General features: G+C 35.1%; 1 protein-coding gene across 1 annotated transcript in view; it reads left to right on the top strand.

Moving 5' to 3' along the window:
* Positions 1-17,271, top strand: part of MAP3K2 (mitogen-activated protein kinase kinase kinase 2) — an 85,320-nt gene that overhangs the window by 42,192 nt on the left and 25,857 nt on the right. The window contains exons 2-8 of the mRNA XM_059394501.1: positions 2,513-2,581; positions 4,281-4,399; positions 5,046-5,086; positions 6,388-6,487; positions 12,318-12,431; positions 12,804-12,891; positions 16,527-16,657. Coding sequence (XP_059250484.1) covers positions 2,578-2,581; positions 4,281-4,399; positions 5,046-5,086; positions 6,388-6,487; positions 12,318-12,431; positions 12,804-12,891; positions 16,527-16,657 — 597 coding nt within the window. The 5' untranslated portion in view covers positions 2,513-2,577. The remainder of the gene's footprint in view (positions 1-2,512; positions 2,582-4,280; positions 4,400-5,045; positions 5,087-6,387; positions 6,488-12,317; positions 12,432-12,803; positions 12,892-16,526; positions 16,658-17,271) is intronic.

The following is a 17,271-nucleotide window of genomic DNA, read 5'->3' as shown; positions in this document are numbered from 1 at the left end:
GTGCGTAATGGTTTCAGATATTATGTTTTCCAACTGAAATTTCTGTCTGGTTTCTTTTTAAAGTTTTTGGGATTTTATTGATATTCTTTGTGATGAGTCATCATTCTCATACATTCCTTAGTTCTTTGAACATATTTAAAATAGTTGATTTATTTATTTTATTAAAATTTTTTTAAAAATTTTTATTTATTTTTTAAATTTCTTTTCAGTGTTCCAGAATTCATTGTTTATGCACCACACCCAGTGCTCCATGCAATATGTGCCCTCCATAACACCCACCACCAGGTTCACCCAACCTCCCCTCCAAAACCCTCAGTTCCTCAGAGTCCACAGTCTCTCATGGTTTGTCTCCCCCTCCAATTTCCCCCAGCTCCCTTCTCCTCTCTCTCTCTGTGTTAAAATTTTTAAAACATTTTTAAAGATTTTATTTATTTATTTGACACAGAGAGAAAGATCACACAAGTAGGCAGAGAAGGGGAAGCAGGCTCCCTGCTGAGCAGAGAGCCCAATGCGGGGCTTAATCCCAGAATCCTGAGACCATGACCTGAGCGGAAGGCAGAGGCTTAACCCACTGAGCCATCCAGGCCCCCATAAAATATCTGATTTAATCTCTCTGTCTAGGTAGTTCAACATTTGGGCTCCCCTTACAGTCAATTTCTGCTCATCCCTCCCCCACTCCAGTGTATGGGTCATATTATATTTATATATCTCGGAATTTTTTCTGAAGAAAAAAAAAAGTATGCCACCTCTGGAAATCAGATTCTTCTCCAACTCCAGTATGTTTTAATTGTTCTTACTTTTTAGTGACTTTTGGGCACTAATTGTTTAACGTTTGTATTTTGTGTTGTATGTGGTCACTGAAGTTAGTTTAGTTGTTAGGTGGAAGCCTAGGGCCGTCTTTGGCCTTTCTTTATTTTGCAACAGTTCTGGGCATATATGTGACTTTGAGTCCCAGGAATCTGTTGGAGCTATTCAGAGTTCCTTTCTGAAATCTCATTCCTCAACTTGGCTAAAACCTATTGTTTGCCCCAACAGTTCTCCCCTCTCTCAGACCGTTTAGATATGCAGCAATTCTTTTTACATTTCATCAAAACCTCCAAGCTCTTTGCACTGGAAGAACTTTAGTCAAGTTAAATAAATTCTGCCTTTCAAGTTGGGTCTATTGAACAACCACTCGATAGGTTATATGGCATTTATTTTTGGAATCAGACTTTGAAGAAGTTCCAATTCCATTCTGCCCTCTCCAGTGGTAGTCAGGCTGCTTATTTTCACAATTACTGTAGACTGTTGGTTTACATTGCTATATTTTTTTTTTAAAGATTTTATTTGTTTATTTGACAGAAATCACAAGTAGATGGAGAGGCAGGCAGAGAGAGAGAGAGAGGGAAGCAGGCTCCCTGCTGAGCAGAGAGCCCGATGGGGGACTCGATCCCAGGACCCTGAGATCATGACCTGAGCCGAAGGCAGCGGCTTAACCCACTGAGCCACCCAGGCGTCCCTACATTGCTATTTTTGAGCCAGGGGTAAGGGTGGGAGATACAAATAGGGACGGTTAGAGGCTCTCTTTTTACTAAGATTGTTAAATGCTGCTCAGATTGCTACAAGCCTTTTGGGTAGTTCCAGAGTTCTGAAAAAGTTGATTCTGACATTTTTTTTCTTTCTTGGAAGAGAATTTTTGTAGATATTTACTATATTTTTAATGTTCTCCTTTTTTGTCTTTAAAGGTAATGACCTTTTCTACTCATTTTATATCTGCCCTGTAGGAATTTATGGGGCTATTACTAAGATTTTTGACCTTGCTGGGATGCCTGAGTGGTTTAGTTGAGCGTCCAACTCTTGGTTTTGGCCCAGGTTGTCATCTCATGGGTTATGAGAGCAAGTCTCAAGTCGGGCTTTGCACTCAGCGCAGAGTCTGCCTGAGATTCTTTCCACCTCTTCCTCTTCTCCTCCCCTGCTCTTTCTCTCTCCCAAATAAATAAATAAAACCTTTTAATAAAAAAGAAAAGATTTTCGACTTTGGGCAAGTGGAAGAAAAAAAGATTTTTGACTTTGAAAAATTCTGTTGTTTTTTCTAGCTTAGACAGGAGCCTGAAAAATATTGAGTTAAATTTAATATGGACTATGATAATGATCCTTAGTTCATTCTCAATAATTATCTTGCAAAAATAAAGCACCTTTCCCCAGTAAAATATATAAAGTATTAATACTGTATTTTTCTCGTTAGTGTTATTTATTCTGACTTTTTAAAAAAAAGATTTTTATCTACTTATTTGACAGACAGAGATCACAAGTAGGCAGAGAGGCAGGCAGAGAGAAGGGAAGGGAAGGAGGCTCCCTGCCAAGCAGAGAGCCCGATGCGGGGCTCAATCCCAGGGCCCTGGGATCATGACCGGAGCTGAAGGCAGAGGCTTTAACCCACTGAGCCACCCAGGCACACCTTATTCTGATTATTTTGTGTGTGGCTGCCTCTTCTATTTCTATTACTAATGTGTTCATCTTTTTTCCTCCTCAGGAAGTAAAGAATGCTGATGGAAGAACCATTTTCTTAATTTTCAAATTGTTGAGCTGGTTGCCGTGATGGGTGAGTTCAAACCAAAAGCAACTTTTGTCTGTAATTAAGGGATAAAATGGGGAAGAAAAATTTTTCTCTGTGTGCATGAAGAACACTTTTATAAAGAAGTTTTATGATGTAGACTTGTATAATGTTTTGTATTTATTTACTTAATAGATTTTTGATTAAAACACTTTTTGAGTTAACTTACAGATTTGGAATGACCATGTCATGCAGGATATCCTAATAGGGACATTCAAAATAAACTGCTAAAATAGATTGGGACTTACTTAGATTCTGATGTCCAGAGAGAATACTAGATGAAGAAACCTGACTTTTTTTTTTTTTAAGATTTATTTATTTATTTATTTGACAGATCACAAGTAGGCAGAGAGGCAGGCAGAGAGAGAGAGAGAGGAGGAGGAGGAAGCAGGCTCCCTGCTGAGCAGAGAGCCTGATATGGGGCTTGATCCCAGGACTCTGGGATCATGATCTGAGCTGAAGGCAGAGGCTTTAACCCACTGAGCCACCCAGGTGCCCCAGAAACCTGACTTTTAAATTGCCCTTCATTTGTATGTCATCTCACTAAGAAATTACTTTTATTCAAATGGTCCTCTTTACTCTTTTATTAACATCTATAATAGAAAAAATGTACTCATTTTTTTAAAATAAGGAAATTAGCATATATAAATGTGATAAGAGATTTAAGCCAGGCATGAACTTTTCCAGAGTGCATGTAATTATTATTACTTGGAGATTCATGCTTAAGAAATTTATATATTTGGAAGAAATTTAAAGTTCATGGTTCATGATCCTTTCACTCAGTTTTAGGGGTTCACCACTTAAGGATTCACCACATTTTTTCTAAGGAATACATTTTTCTTACATTATTACCATTTAAGTTGTTAATGGCTGAGATCATTAAATAGTCTGTTAAATGTTTGTAGTCTTGTTGAACTTCATGGTGAGGAAATTCAGGAAAACACTTCCAAATATCATTAGGTCATTATCCACAGATAAAGCTTTTTGTTTCTCCCTTGAAGTACTGATGAAAAACTCTAAAAGGAATTTGTACTTTGAACATAAATGCCAAATAATGATGAAAGTCTTTTATTTTTCCCCCACCCAACTTGCTTTAATTAAAATTTTAGGTGTTCTACTTATTTGTTTTTTTTAAAGATTTTATTTATTTATTTGACAGACAGAGATCACAAGTAGGCAGAGAGGCAGGCAGAGAGAGAGGAGGAAGCAGGCTCCCTGCTGAGCAGAGCGCCTGATATGTGGCTGGATCCCAGGACCCTGGGATCATGACCCGAGCCGAAGGCAGCGGCCTTAACCCACTGAGCCACCCAGGCGACCCTCTACTGATGTTTTATTTAGGAGTCATAGAAAGTAATTTGTTATGATGGGACTGTTTTGACACTATACTCGGATGTTACATTGTTAGAAGAATCAGAATGGCTTTATCTTGCCTGTAAATGTTACACCTAGTGTGAAACTAGTACTTGAGTCTAGGGCAGTTTTAATGTTATTTGTCTTCAGTTTTTAAATTAAAATTTTATTTCACCAAAATATCAGTGTAGGCATTCAAAATGTCCTAGATGCATTTTTTTTGTGTTAAATTAATGCATTTTGCATTAAATTTCATGATCAATTTTGTGTTTGATATCTATGATAAATAAATATTGAAATTACAATCCTGTGTATATATTACTTTTAAAATACTCAGATGATCAGCAAGCTTTGAACTCAATCATGCAAGATTTGGCTGTTCTTCATAAAGCCAGTCGACCAGCATTATCTTTACAGGAAACCAGAAAAACAAAAGCTTCATCACCAAAAAAGCAGGTATTTGTTTTAATATTTTAATAAATACATATTGTTGTTAAATGAATTATTTGTCATGAATATCCCGGTCTTAGAGAAGGTTTGTTAAAGTGTCTTCTCGTTTACACTTTTAAGTCAAATATTTTGTTGTTTGTCATACATTTTTTTTTCCAAATGGGTGTACTAGAGTATCATTTAACGTGGTAATTGCTCTCTAATGATGATATTTCATCCATTCTTAAAGCATTTAAGATAAGCAAATTGTTTTTATTTTAAAATAGTGTATTGTATTTATAAATGAGCATTATTTTGATTTTTATAAATAAAATTTGTTTGGGATGTTCAACACAAAAAGTGAGAGTATAGTATTCTATATTTCCCTTTAACAGACTAGCAAGTGTCTCATACCCTTGGTGCTAACACCAAGAGATTGTGGTATTCTTTGCTTTCAGCCCAGATTCAACAGCACCGTTCTCAGGTCGGCTCTTTTGTGGACACAATCAGTCAATTGGAGTTCACACTGAAAATGAAACATCCTTTCCCCCTCCTCTATTTTAAATGAGTGACAAAGGTGGGGGGCAGGAAAGGGGTGACTAAGAAAAAAAAATGACCTAGAAATTCTAGAAATATTATCTGATCTCAGAAATGATTTATCGTTTCATTATAGAATGATGTTCGAGTCAAATTTGAACATAGAGGGGAAAAAAGGTAAGGAAAGAAACATTACATCTTAGTTTATTGATTTAATCAAATGAGTCATAATTAAAGCCATTAAGGGTTTTTTTCTGGACTTTAGTGGAGGTTCATGGCTTACAAATTGAGAGTGGAATAGTCCTTGGTAATGTATAACATGCACTTAGACTTCAAGTAGAATCTCTCAGAATTTAGGTTAAACATTAGAAATGATTAATGTTTTTATTTTAAGAAATAAAAAAGGTCATTGTATAATGCAGCCTTTAAATATTAGCATTCCTTTTATTTTTACTTGGAGGAAATTAAATATATTTCTCCTCATTGTAATTGTATAATTCCTTCAGATATATAGAATTTATGTACATGGAGTTAACATTCATAATTTTGTTTGAGAGACCTCAATCATATGATATGTATTTAATTAGTAACTTTGAGAAAGAGAGTGGGAATGATGGCTATAAATTAATCAGCAAAGGTATAAGCCTAGCCTTCTACTGGGTATCTCTATCTCAGTGTAGTGGTGGTGGGCGGTGGTGGTAATTGACAACAAAATTGCTAACAAAGTTTAGTAGGAGTTAAAGAAGATGGGATTTCATTTCTGTTATTAGTGTCTCATTAAATTCATTTAATGAAAGAGCTATCCATTTTAAGGACTTTAAAAAGGCTCATAAGTCCTATAACCTGAAGAAGTAAATGTGCTTTACACAGAATTGTCTACAAAAATGGGTTATACCAGATATTACATCCTGTTTCCCCCTATTTATTGTTCTTTTATGGATATTTCCTCAGTTCTTTTCCATTTACTGAGCACTGTTTATTAAGTATTCTAAGTACTGGTCCGTGAAGGAATAAAGACTAAAACAGACATGGTCCTTCCCCCTTACAGAGTTTACAGTCTGGTATAGAAATCTCTGAGCTTAGCTGCATGCCTCCCATGGGCAGTACAGGCCAGTCCTTTACTACATAGGAAGGAAATATTAGAATTTAAAATTTTTAAATACTTATTTGGGGGATATACTTACATGATATATAGGTGATCAAAAATGTTGAGTTGATAAGGATACAGAAATCAAAATTTAAATCCCTAAGGATAAACTTCATTCTTTTTAACCATTTCATTGCGTTCCATTATGTAGAAGTCACATAGTTTAATTTTAATCATTTTCTTCATTGAACATTTTACAATTGCTTTTTTAATATTCATAAAGCGGTTTCAGACTTTATTTTGTATTTCTCTACCAAAGAGATAACTGTTTTAAATATGTTACTTAACTATGCCTAAGAAAATTAATTATCTTAAAATTCTGTCTGTATAGAATCCTTCAATTCCCCAGACCAGTTAAACTGGAAGATCTGAGATCTAAGGCTAAAATTGCCTTTGGACAGTCTATGGATCTCCATTATACCAATAATGAGGTAAACTTGTACAGTTTAACTTTCAGTTGCTCTTATTTTGGGAAGTAGTATGTTCATTTAAGAGACTTTTTTTTTTTTTTTTAAGATTTTTTATGTATTTATTTGACAGAGATCACAAGTAGGCAGAGAGATGAGAGAGAGGAGGAAGCAGGCTCCCCACCGAGCAGTGAGCCTGATGCGGGGCTTGATCCCAGGACCCTGGGATCATGACCTGAGCTGAAGGCAGAGGCTTTAACCCACTGAGCCACCCAGGTGACCCTAAGAGACTGTGTTAGGAATATTTATTTAGGGACTGATAAGATTATGGGATGTTAGAGAAATAAAATATTATAAGTAAATTTGTGCATTTTAACTAATTGAATTTTTTTTTTTTTACATTGTGTAAGGCATTTAAAGATGCTACTCTGCAAGTAATTGAATGAGAATATATTGAAGCAGGAAACATATGTATTATTTAGAAGTTTGCTGCTGGGGCATCTGGGTGGCTCAGTTAGTTAAGTGCCCAACACTTGATTTTGGCTCAGGTTGTGATTTCAGGATTGTGAGATCAAGCCCCAAGTCTGGCTCTCTGTTTGGTGCGGAGTCTGCTAGAGATTCTCTCACTCTCTCTGCTCCTCCCCAGGTTTCTCTCTCAATAAATAATTAAAATCTTAAAAAAAAAAAGTTTACTGCTTATCTATGTTTTATTATCACTGTGTATACTTTTTGGTGAATTGTCTTTTTTTCTTATACTCTCCACTCGGCTATAGAGACAATAGAGCTTTAGTAGTCAGATAAGTTAAAACTTTAAAAGGATTATTTTTGTGTTAGTTAGGACATGATTAGATCATTATGTTTATGTTTGTGAGTCAATACATGTGATCTTAAGGGCTTGCTCTGGCATTGAGGAGCTCTGTGTTCTGGAAAATCCACTTTTGTACTTTCTGTGAAACTCAGATTGGATTAGGTAATCTCTGAGGTTTCTTTCAGATCCTATGAGATCTCAAGATCTTGAATCTTAAAATTTTCAGGGACCCAATTTGGTTGATCGGTTAATTTGTTGTTTTCCTCAGAAAATATTTGTTGAATTTGACAGGCATAATACTATGATTTATGAATTGCAGCTCTTCATGGAGTTTATAGACTTGTGGTAGAAGCAGACAAATAATGAGTTATTCAAATACATGATATTCTTTGAAGGCCATTATAAAATACTGTGAACGTGAAAAAGAATAAAGGCAAGGCAAGTAGGTGTTCTGTTTAGATAGTACTAAGAACTGAGGTGGTAATATTTAATTACTGAGACTTGAGGTATGAAATGCCAAACTTGGAAATAGTTTGAGGGGAAGAACATTCCTGGTAGAAAGAGCAGCTGAGAAAATTGCCAACAGAGATACCAAGATAGAAAAAACTACTATGTTTTAGGAATAGAAAAAGTGCCAATGGGAATGGAGTAATGGTAGAGAGCTTAGTAAAAATTAACTTGAGGAAACATGTGAAAGTGCTTTGCAAATGTTCAAGAATTGTGCAAATAAAATATTTTCTAATATTAGCTTTTTTTTTTTTAAAGATTTTTATTTATTTATTTGACAGACAGAGATCACAAGTAGGCAGAGAGGCAGGCAGAGAGAGAGGAAGGGAAGCAAGCTCCCTGCCGAGCAGAGAGCCCAATGTGGGGCTCGATCCCAGGACCCTGGGATCATGACCTGAGATGAAGGCAGAGGTTTTAACCCACTGAGCCACCCAGGTGCCCCTAATATTAGCTTTTCAAATGAGTTATTATTTAAAGCAAAAGTATGCTAATTGGTTTTCTAAAGAAACCACTTACAGATGAAAGCAGAAAATATTTTTTTTTTTTAAAGATTTTATTTATTTATTTGACAGACAGAGATCACAAGTAGGCAGAAAGGCAGGCAGAGAGAGAGGAGGAAGCATGCTCCCTGCAGAGCAGAGAGCCCGATGCGGGGCTCGATCCCAGGACCCTGGGATCATGACCTGAGCTGAAGGCAGAGGCTTCAACCCACTGAGCTACCCAGACACCCCCAGAAAATATTTTGATAAAGTAAAAATCTATATTCAAACAAACAATATGATGAGTATCATATTACAGTAATACCTTAAAATTTCAATTTTCAAATACTTTTTGTGTTTTCAGTTAGCCATGAATACCTCTTGTTGCCTGGCCCTATGTTGGCACTTACTATTTCTGTGTGCTGGCCTTATTTCCAACTGCCAGCCCCTGAGACTGAAGGCTATTTAGAGATATAGCTGTAGGGTCTACGCAAAAGTACATGTTGGGGTGTTGGGGAGGTGATGGGAGAATGACACTCAAGAATGGGGTGAGGGGTGGGGATGGATGGGTTCCACTTAACCACAGTGGTAACTTGCTGGATAACACACCCTATATGGGCCTCCTTCCCTGACTTCCCCATTCCCCTATCAGTGTTTCCTAGAATATTTTACTGTGTAAACAGGCTTGAATTTGATTTCTTTATTTCATGGTATGATTTTAGGGGAACCAGATTATATTTTTCTTTTTGTTTGGTCTAAAATTATATCATGGGAAACTTTAAAATGTCAAGATATATTAAGACTATAATATTGTATTGATCTACCAGTCTAATAGGTTTATCAAGAAAAATGTGATTAGTTTGACATAATTTGTTCATATTGTATCTGTTCTAGCTCCTAGAATTGTTGTTTCTTTTTTTTCCTTCCAGTTTGTTTCAAATAATTTTTTCTTGAGTTTTATTGAGGATTGACATCAAGCTAACTAATCTGTAGTTTGAGGAGCCTTCTTCTATTTTCTAAAAAATTGGAAAATTTCTCCATTTTCAGTTTTTTTTTCTCATGCTTTCTGAAGAATTTCTGGTCAGTGGTTCTGCCATTCTGTATGAGTGGCCTCTTGGCAGAAATGTATTAGTAGAGACATTAGGGTAAGATTACGTTGTTTAAAAATTTCTTTCAATTAAGAGATTCTGTGAGACTGACTTCTGTAAGTTAACCATGACAAACTCCATGTATGTCTTTCAACGCTGAGGGACTTATAAAGTCTTGGTTTTGTGGACCTGTGAACAAGCAAAAAGCTCATTTATACTGCTTGTTATCCCAGTTCTGTAGCTGTTTTTTTCTAGTATAGCATAAATCCCTGTGTTCTGAAATAACTATTATTCTGTAAACTTGTAGCTTGCCAGAATTGAAACAGTGTGAAAATGTAAGCTGGGATTGGTTGGATTTGTTAGTTGGGCTTCTCTTTATTTAGTAGTGTCGAGGGAGAGAGAGAGAGAAAGAGTGAGTGTGAGTGTGTGTGTGGTGTTCGGGCAAGGTAATTGGATTTTCTAAGATCATTCCCATTTTATTTTATTTTTTAAAGATTTATTTATTTGACAGAGAGAAATCACAAGTAGACGGAGAGGCAGCCAGAGAGAGAGAGAGGGGGGGGGGGGAACAGGCTCCCTGGGGAGCAGAGAGCCCGATGTGGGACTCAATCCCAGGACCCTGAGATCATGACTCGAGCCGAAGGCAGCAGCTTAACCCACTGAGCCACCCAGGCGTCCCGATCATTCCCATTTTAGATGGTTAGAGTTGAGGGAAACCTCTTTATGGGCTATTACCATGTTTCACTATGTAAAATCACATAAACAAATCTCTTCTTTCAAATTTAGGTTCTATTTAGTGGCTTTTGGGACTCAATTTTTAGTTTCCAGAAAGGGTTTATATTAACGGACAATATATCAATGTTAAGGTAGAGGGAAATAGATTTCAAGAATGGGGCTGGAATGAATTCACTAAGCAAGAAAACATGTGACTTATTTAATGTAATTTAGAGAAGCTGGGACTTGTTCGTAACTCTTAGTCCTCATTGTAAAATTGATAATAGGTGACCTTAGAACGTCTAAGGGATCATATCAGAACCATAGGTGGTAGTCCAAGAAACCAATCCGCATACTCCTCCAGATTGCCAAGATATCACATTAACAAACTGAAGAAGAACAGAATCGTTTATGTTACTGTGATTTAAACTAGTGTCTTTCCCGTAAGTAAAGTATCTTGGAAAGGTAAACAATCCAATTATTAATGAATATGTAGTTAAAGTAAATAGTCGGGTTTTCCCCTTAAATGAAAAACTGGGAAAAAAATCTTCATTGCTTTAAAATGTTTTCTAGTGCTTAAAATATAATTAAAAAGAATACTAAAGATGGGAACAGGGTATATTATTATGGTTCATAATTGATAGGAAAATGAAAGGATATTCTTTTTCCTTTTATGTTTACTCTGTGAACCAGTTATTATTTTTCTATTATTAATTATATATTATTATATTTTTATTATTATTATCTCTATTATTTTCTATTTGAGAAAAATTCTCAAAGAGGAAAAAAAGGCCTGGTTAGTGGGTAAATTGGAATAGTACAAAATGACTAAAGTAGCTAAAAAAAGAAATTGGGAATATAATTTCATGTACACATTAAGTAAATTTAAGTGGATTGCATAATAGAACTCACATTAGTCCAGAATTCACATTATTTGTATTTGACAGCCTTTATTAAAATAAGAGTTATTTTCCATAAAGAAATCAGCAGAGAATGCATACCGTGTCAGCTAATAGGTTTGATTACAGATGAAGCTTTTACCTTATGACATCCATTAAACAAAACAGTATTCACCAAGTGTTTGCTCTTTGCCATGTTCTGTGTCACTTATTAGTGTCCTTGTCCTAAAGGAATTTATACTGTTAAGGCCCCAAACTAACTAGGCCTTTACATTTGTGAAAGGCTTCTATACTGTACTTAAATAGAGCTGGGCAGCAGGTATGGTATATGTTCATTTTTATTCTGTCCATCCTTCAATGAGATGGAATATACAGTTGAAGATTATTGATAGTTGTCTTTAGGAACTAAGTTTACATTTTTTAAAAAAAAGTTTTAATTCTTAAGTTGTGTAAGCATGCTTTTTCATAGACTTCTCAGGTGCTTTTGTCCTTTATTTTAAAGATTTATTTATTTTAGTGAGAAAGTGAATATGTGTGCATGTGAGCGGGGGAAGGGGGGCAAAATGGGGAGAGGGAAAGAGAATCCCCAAGCAGATTCCCTGCTGAGTGTGGAACCTGACATGGGACTTGATCCCAGGACCCTGAGATCATTACCTGAGCTGAAATCAGGAGTCTGGTGCTTAACCCACTGAGCCACCTAGGCACCTTGCTTTTGTCCTTTATAACATCTGACCCATTAGAGAACTAGTGAAAGCACATACCCATATTTAGGGTTTACTTTGGATGGCTGACCCATTTAGCTTATCTGTTTAGAGTTTAATGGTCAAGTCACCAGGGTCAGATATGAGAGCCCCAAGTGGACTGTAGATTGCAGATACATTGATAGTGGCCCCCTCCATGGCAACCCTATAGATTCATTGTATTTGTGATGTTGATAAGTACTGTAATTGAGAATGCAAATTCATAGTTGCTATAGGGAGAAATGTGAGATTAATCAGTGCAGATGAAAGATAGTTCTTTTATTTTATATAGTTTTTCCTGCGTGTTCTTTAATGCTGTTTTGGAATGCAGCCTTATGGGAATATCATTAAAAATTAATCTTTAAATGTGTTTTCTAGAATTTAATTAATAAAGCAAAAAAAGTTTTTTTTGTCCTTATTCGGTCTATGATTTTAGTGGGATTTAGGATGGGAAGAGTGAAATAATCTAAATACCTTTATTCATTCAGAATTTCATTACACTGACAATTCACAGAGCCAGGGTATTTTGAAATTTGTAATTCCATGGTAACAGAGATGCTCCTGAAAGGACTTGACCTGGTGGGGTAGTTGTATGATAAATTATGTTCCTTTTGTTTAGTTGGTAATTCCATTAACTACCCAAGATGACTTGGACAAAGCTGTGGAACTGCTGGATCGTAGTATTCATATGAAGAGCCTCAAGATATTACTTGTAATAAACGGAAGTGCACAGGTATGAATTGATATTTCTTTCAGTAAGGATTATAGCATTAATGCCTGTGAAAGTCAGTTTATGAAACATAGTTACATTCTATAATCATTGATTCTTTTTAAGTATAATGAAATACTGAATTGCTATAGCTTATCCTTGCTCCTCAAAACCAAGTAGGCAGAATTATAAATACGTATAATATACGTCACATCTGGAACTAATAGAAATACTAAAAATTTAGGAAGGATTATGCTGCAATTAAAATTTCAGAGAATAGATTTGGTAAGACCTATAAATAATACAGAATATCTGGGTTGTATTTGGTAGGGGAAAGGATTCTGTTTGAAGCCCCAAAGGGGAAGAATAGCATTAATCATCCTTTTTCCTTTGTAGGCTACTAATTTAGAACCATTGCCATCACTAGAAGATTTAGATAACACAGTATTTGGAGCAGAGAGGAAAAAGCGACTTTCTATAATAGGTAAGAATGCTACTGTCTGAACCATAAAATGGGCAGTTTCTCAATTTCTTCTCCATCCTTTAATGTACGTAACACCTAAACATAACCATGATAAATAGCAGCTTACCTCTGTATTCTAATTTTTCTAAACTGTTTTCTAGTTTCTGATGTTCCTTGAAAAGTTATATCAAGTGTTACAAGATTAGCAGTCTCCAACTTAAATATTTGTTTTCTTTATGTACTTAGGGTATTTTAATATTTAAAAATCCAAGTAAAACCTCAAAGAGGTTTTATTTTTTTATTATTTTTTTTTAAAGATTTTATCCATTCATTTGATAGAGATCACAAGTAGACGGAGAGGCAGGCAGAGAGAGAGAGAGAGAGGGAAGCAGGCTCCCTGCTGAGAGAGAGCCCGATGCGGGACTCGATCCCAGGACCCTGAGATCATGACCTTAGCCGAAGGCAGTGGCCTAACCCACTGAGCCACCCAGGCGCCCCTCAAAGAAGTTTTAATTACACAAATAAACTGGAGGGAAGAAATTAAAAGAAGTAATTCTAATATACTGAAATTAATGGATGGACCAAGTTCATAAGTCTTTCTCTAAGTTTTAGTCATTGCAGTCCTATCAGAATGAATTGCTGAGAATTTCCAGATTATTGCTTTATTAGTATTCAGTATTCATCATTAATAATAGATCGTTAAGATTAAGCATGTAGTATACAAAGAAACAATGGATTTTCTGTATTGTCAGTTTTGAAGGAAGTCTAGTAGAGAGGTGTGGTCAAGGCAGAGGAGCTCTAAACTCCCTAGTTCTGTGTATCTTCTTCAGTTAGTATAAAACCTTAATTATCTGCATTTTTTATGTTAAAAGTATTACATTGCTCAAAAACCACTGGTGTAAATGTTTTTTAACAGATAGGGCAGTGAGTGTGATCATTTAAGACAGCATGAAAACAAATGTGTGGGATGGATTTGAAAGGGAAAAGTAGAAGAGGAGGTGAAACAGGTAAGAGGGAGAAAGCAGAAGAGGGGGCAGAATAAGAGATGTGGTTGGGAATCAAAGACTAGTAACAGAAGAGGATTGTTAATAACAAAAGAAAAGATTAAATTGGTGTGTGGGACCCTCCAAAATCCGTTATTCATCTTCTGTTCCTTTCTAATAGGTGTGAGGTGATATCTCATTGTGGCTTGATTTGCATTTCCCTGATGATGAGTGATGTTGAGCATCTTTTCTTGTGTCTTTTGGTAAAGAAAATGAAATGCGATGAAATTGGAAGAAAAGCTAATTTGAAAAGATATATGCATCCCTGTATTTATTTTAGCATTATATATAAGCCAAGATATGGATACAACCTAAGTGTCCATTGATAAATGAATAAAGATGTGGTGTGTGTATATATATGTATATATATACATACATATATATATATATGTATATATATATATATATATACACATGCTATATTACTGGGTCATAAAAAAATGAGACCATCCCATTTGTGGCAAAACAGATGGACCTAGTGGGTATTATGCCAAGTGAAATAAGTCAGAGAAACACATATACCATTTGATTTCACTTACATGTTGAGTCTAAAAAACAAAACAAATGAATTAACAAGCGAAAAACCAGACTATTAGACAGAGAGAACAAATGAGCATTTATCAGGGGAATGGAGAGTTGGGCAAAATAGGTGAAGGGGATTAAGAGGTACAAACTTCCAGTTATAAAATGAGTCACGGAGGTGAAAAGCACAATGTAGGAAATATAGTCAATACTATTGTAATAACATGGTGATAGATGCCAACTACACTTAACCAGTGGCGAGCATTAAAATTGTCAGATCACTATGTTGTATACCTTAAAGCTGTTTTAACATTGTATATCAACTAGACTTGGGTAAAAATAAAATAAATAAATGAAAAGAAAGATGGGTTATCAAGTAAGGAGATGAAGAAACTTTCTTCACAGTTTTTCTTCCCTTTCTCCTTTTAGGAATGAGTATATTGATCTTCTTTTATAACCAAGGGTATATGAAAGGAATAAAAATACTAGGGACAGTGTGATCATAGGTGTTACAAGGCTTAAGTTAACCTCTGGCTCAGAGTTGAGTTCCTAATTTCAGAATCAAGTAGAAAGTTATGTTTTCTGTGCACATTCCTTGGCAATCATTTTGTTCTCCTTCTCCCTATCTCCTCCTCACTAACAAATCCTGACATATACTTACAGTGACCACTTTTTATAAGGCAAAGCCTTTTTGCTTTAAACCTGACCAAAACTTAAATGCTCATATAACTTTCTTGTATCTTTAGTAGTTTAATTTCAAAATATTCAGAGAAAAGGGGAGAGTTGTTAATAAACATAGTATTATTTCTATAAAATCAGGTAAAAATAAAGTGGATTATTGTCTCATAAGAAATTATATGATTTGTTAGATGAATACATTAGATTTTCTCATTTTCAGAACTGTGAAGAAATTTAAATGCCAGGAATATGGCTTATCATAAAACTCAATTTTAAAGTATCCCAGAATAAAAGCCAGAATTCCAATTTGAAAATACTCTAACAGGGCCTAAGGAATTTAAGAGTAATCTCACTTTAGGTTTCTGTTGGTTTTTTTTTTTTTTTAATTTTTTTAAATTTTTTATTTTTTATAAACATATATTTTTATCCCCAGGGGAGGTTTCTGTGGGTTTAAAAAAAAAATTTTTTATTCTGTTCAGCTAACCAATATACAATACATCTTTAGTTTTTGATGTAGTGTTTAGTGATTCGTTAGTTGTTTATACACTTTAGGTTTCTAAAGATTAAGGAAAGGGAACAGGAAGAGCATCATGGGTCAAATATGCAGAGCATATGTTCAGTATGAGTGATTTTACCACCATAATATCCTTGCAAAGGAGGATTTAGTCTTTTTTGTTTGTTTAACCGAAGTGCTGGCTTTATGTATTTTTTAATCTATTTTTTAAATTAAAGTATGATTAACATAAAGTGTTATGTTAGTTTCAGGTGTACAATTTAGTGATTCAACAGTTCTGTACATTTCTCAGTGCTCATCAAGATGAGCATACTCTTAATTCCCCTCACCTGTTTCACCTATCCCTACACCCACCTTCCCTTTGGCAACCACCAGTTTGTTCTGTAAGAGAACTTGTGTCTTTAGTCTTGTGTTGACAGCTGAGGAAATGGGTTGGTGGGGATTGGGCAACTTTACCAAAGACATACAGTTGGTGAATAACTAGAACTGAGATTTAAACAGGTCTAAAGCCCACATTTTTTCTACTACATTATGATGCTTTCCATAAATCCCGTTAAAGGGTAACATATATCTAGGTACAAATGACCCTTGGAAGTTCAGAAGCAGTGGCATCTTTAAAATCTTTATTATAATATCAGCCCCGTTAGAGGAATATACCATCTAATAAGTATAAATAAATATTACAGTGAGGTTAATTATTATAGTAGGGTGGAAATTTTAAAAGGTATAAATACACTTGCAGATTTATAGAAATGTTTGGATAAGTTTTAATAAAAACTGAATTTTAGTGGCTAAAATTATTGGTACTGCAGTCCAGAAATCTTGTGTGCATATTTAATTGAAACAAAAATTAGTTCCCAGTTGATATTTATAAAACTGTATAATTTTTTTCCTTTGAGGTCCCACTAGTAGAGATAGAAGCTCCCCACCCCCAGGATACATTCCAGATGAATTACACCAGGTTGCCCGGAATGGGTCATTCACCAGTATCAACAGTGAAGGAGAGTTCATTCCAGAGAGTATGGACCAAGTAAGCAAAAAGTTGGATGACATTTTTCATTTCACTTAAAGGGATGTTGTCAGGATTTGTGTGATTTGGTTGGTATTTTGTATGTGTGTGAGTGTGTGATCTTTTCTCCCATCCCATATCTTCCCTCTTAAGTGAACAAAATAGTAAAACACATAGGAAAATGCCAACTAAGTTACATGAGCCTGTGAGCATTCATGTATAAAAAAAGCTAGAATAAGGCTGGTTTTCTTACTCTACTCATCTATAAATAAATGAAAGCATTTGTTTGTAATGTGGGGTTAACATTCAGATTTTTGACATTTGAAAAATCCAGTAAACTGCAGATATTTAATTTTGTGAAGCTTAGGTTTGTCAACTTTGTAAAACATTTTTAAGTATTATGTAGTAGTCATGGTGTCATTATTCTCAGTTTGAGTGGGGCTGTTCAGTGTTCAGTGAGCAAAGTTATGTGAAATCTTTTAGCTTTTAATTATTTAGCTAATAGTCTATAGAAAAAATATTTTTCTCTTAGGAAATTTTGCAGTTACCTACCTATAAGGGATCACTTTTTAAAACATTAAAAAATTAGTAACTCAGGGGGAGGTGACTGCTATTGGATAGGGGGTCTTTTGGGT

Source organism: Mustela nigripes, chromosome 3 (genome assembly GCF_022355385.1).
Source record: "Mustela nigripes isolate SB6536 chromosome 3, MUSNIG.SB6536, whole genome shotgun sequence".
NCBI classification, from domain to species: Eukaryota; Metazoa; Chordata; class Mammalia; order Carnivora; family Mustelidae; genus Mustela; species Mustela nigripes.
This window is presented reverse-complemented; position numbering and strand designations above follow the sequence as displayed.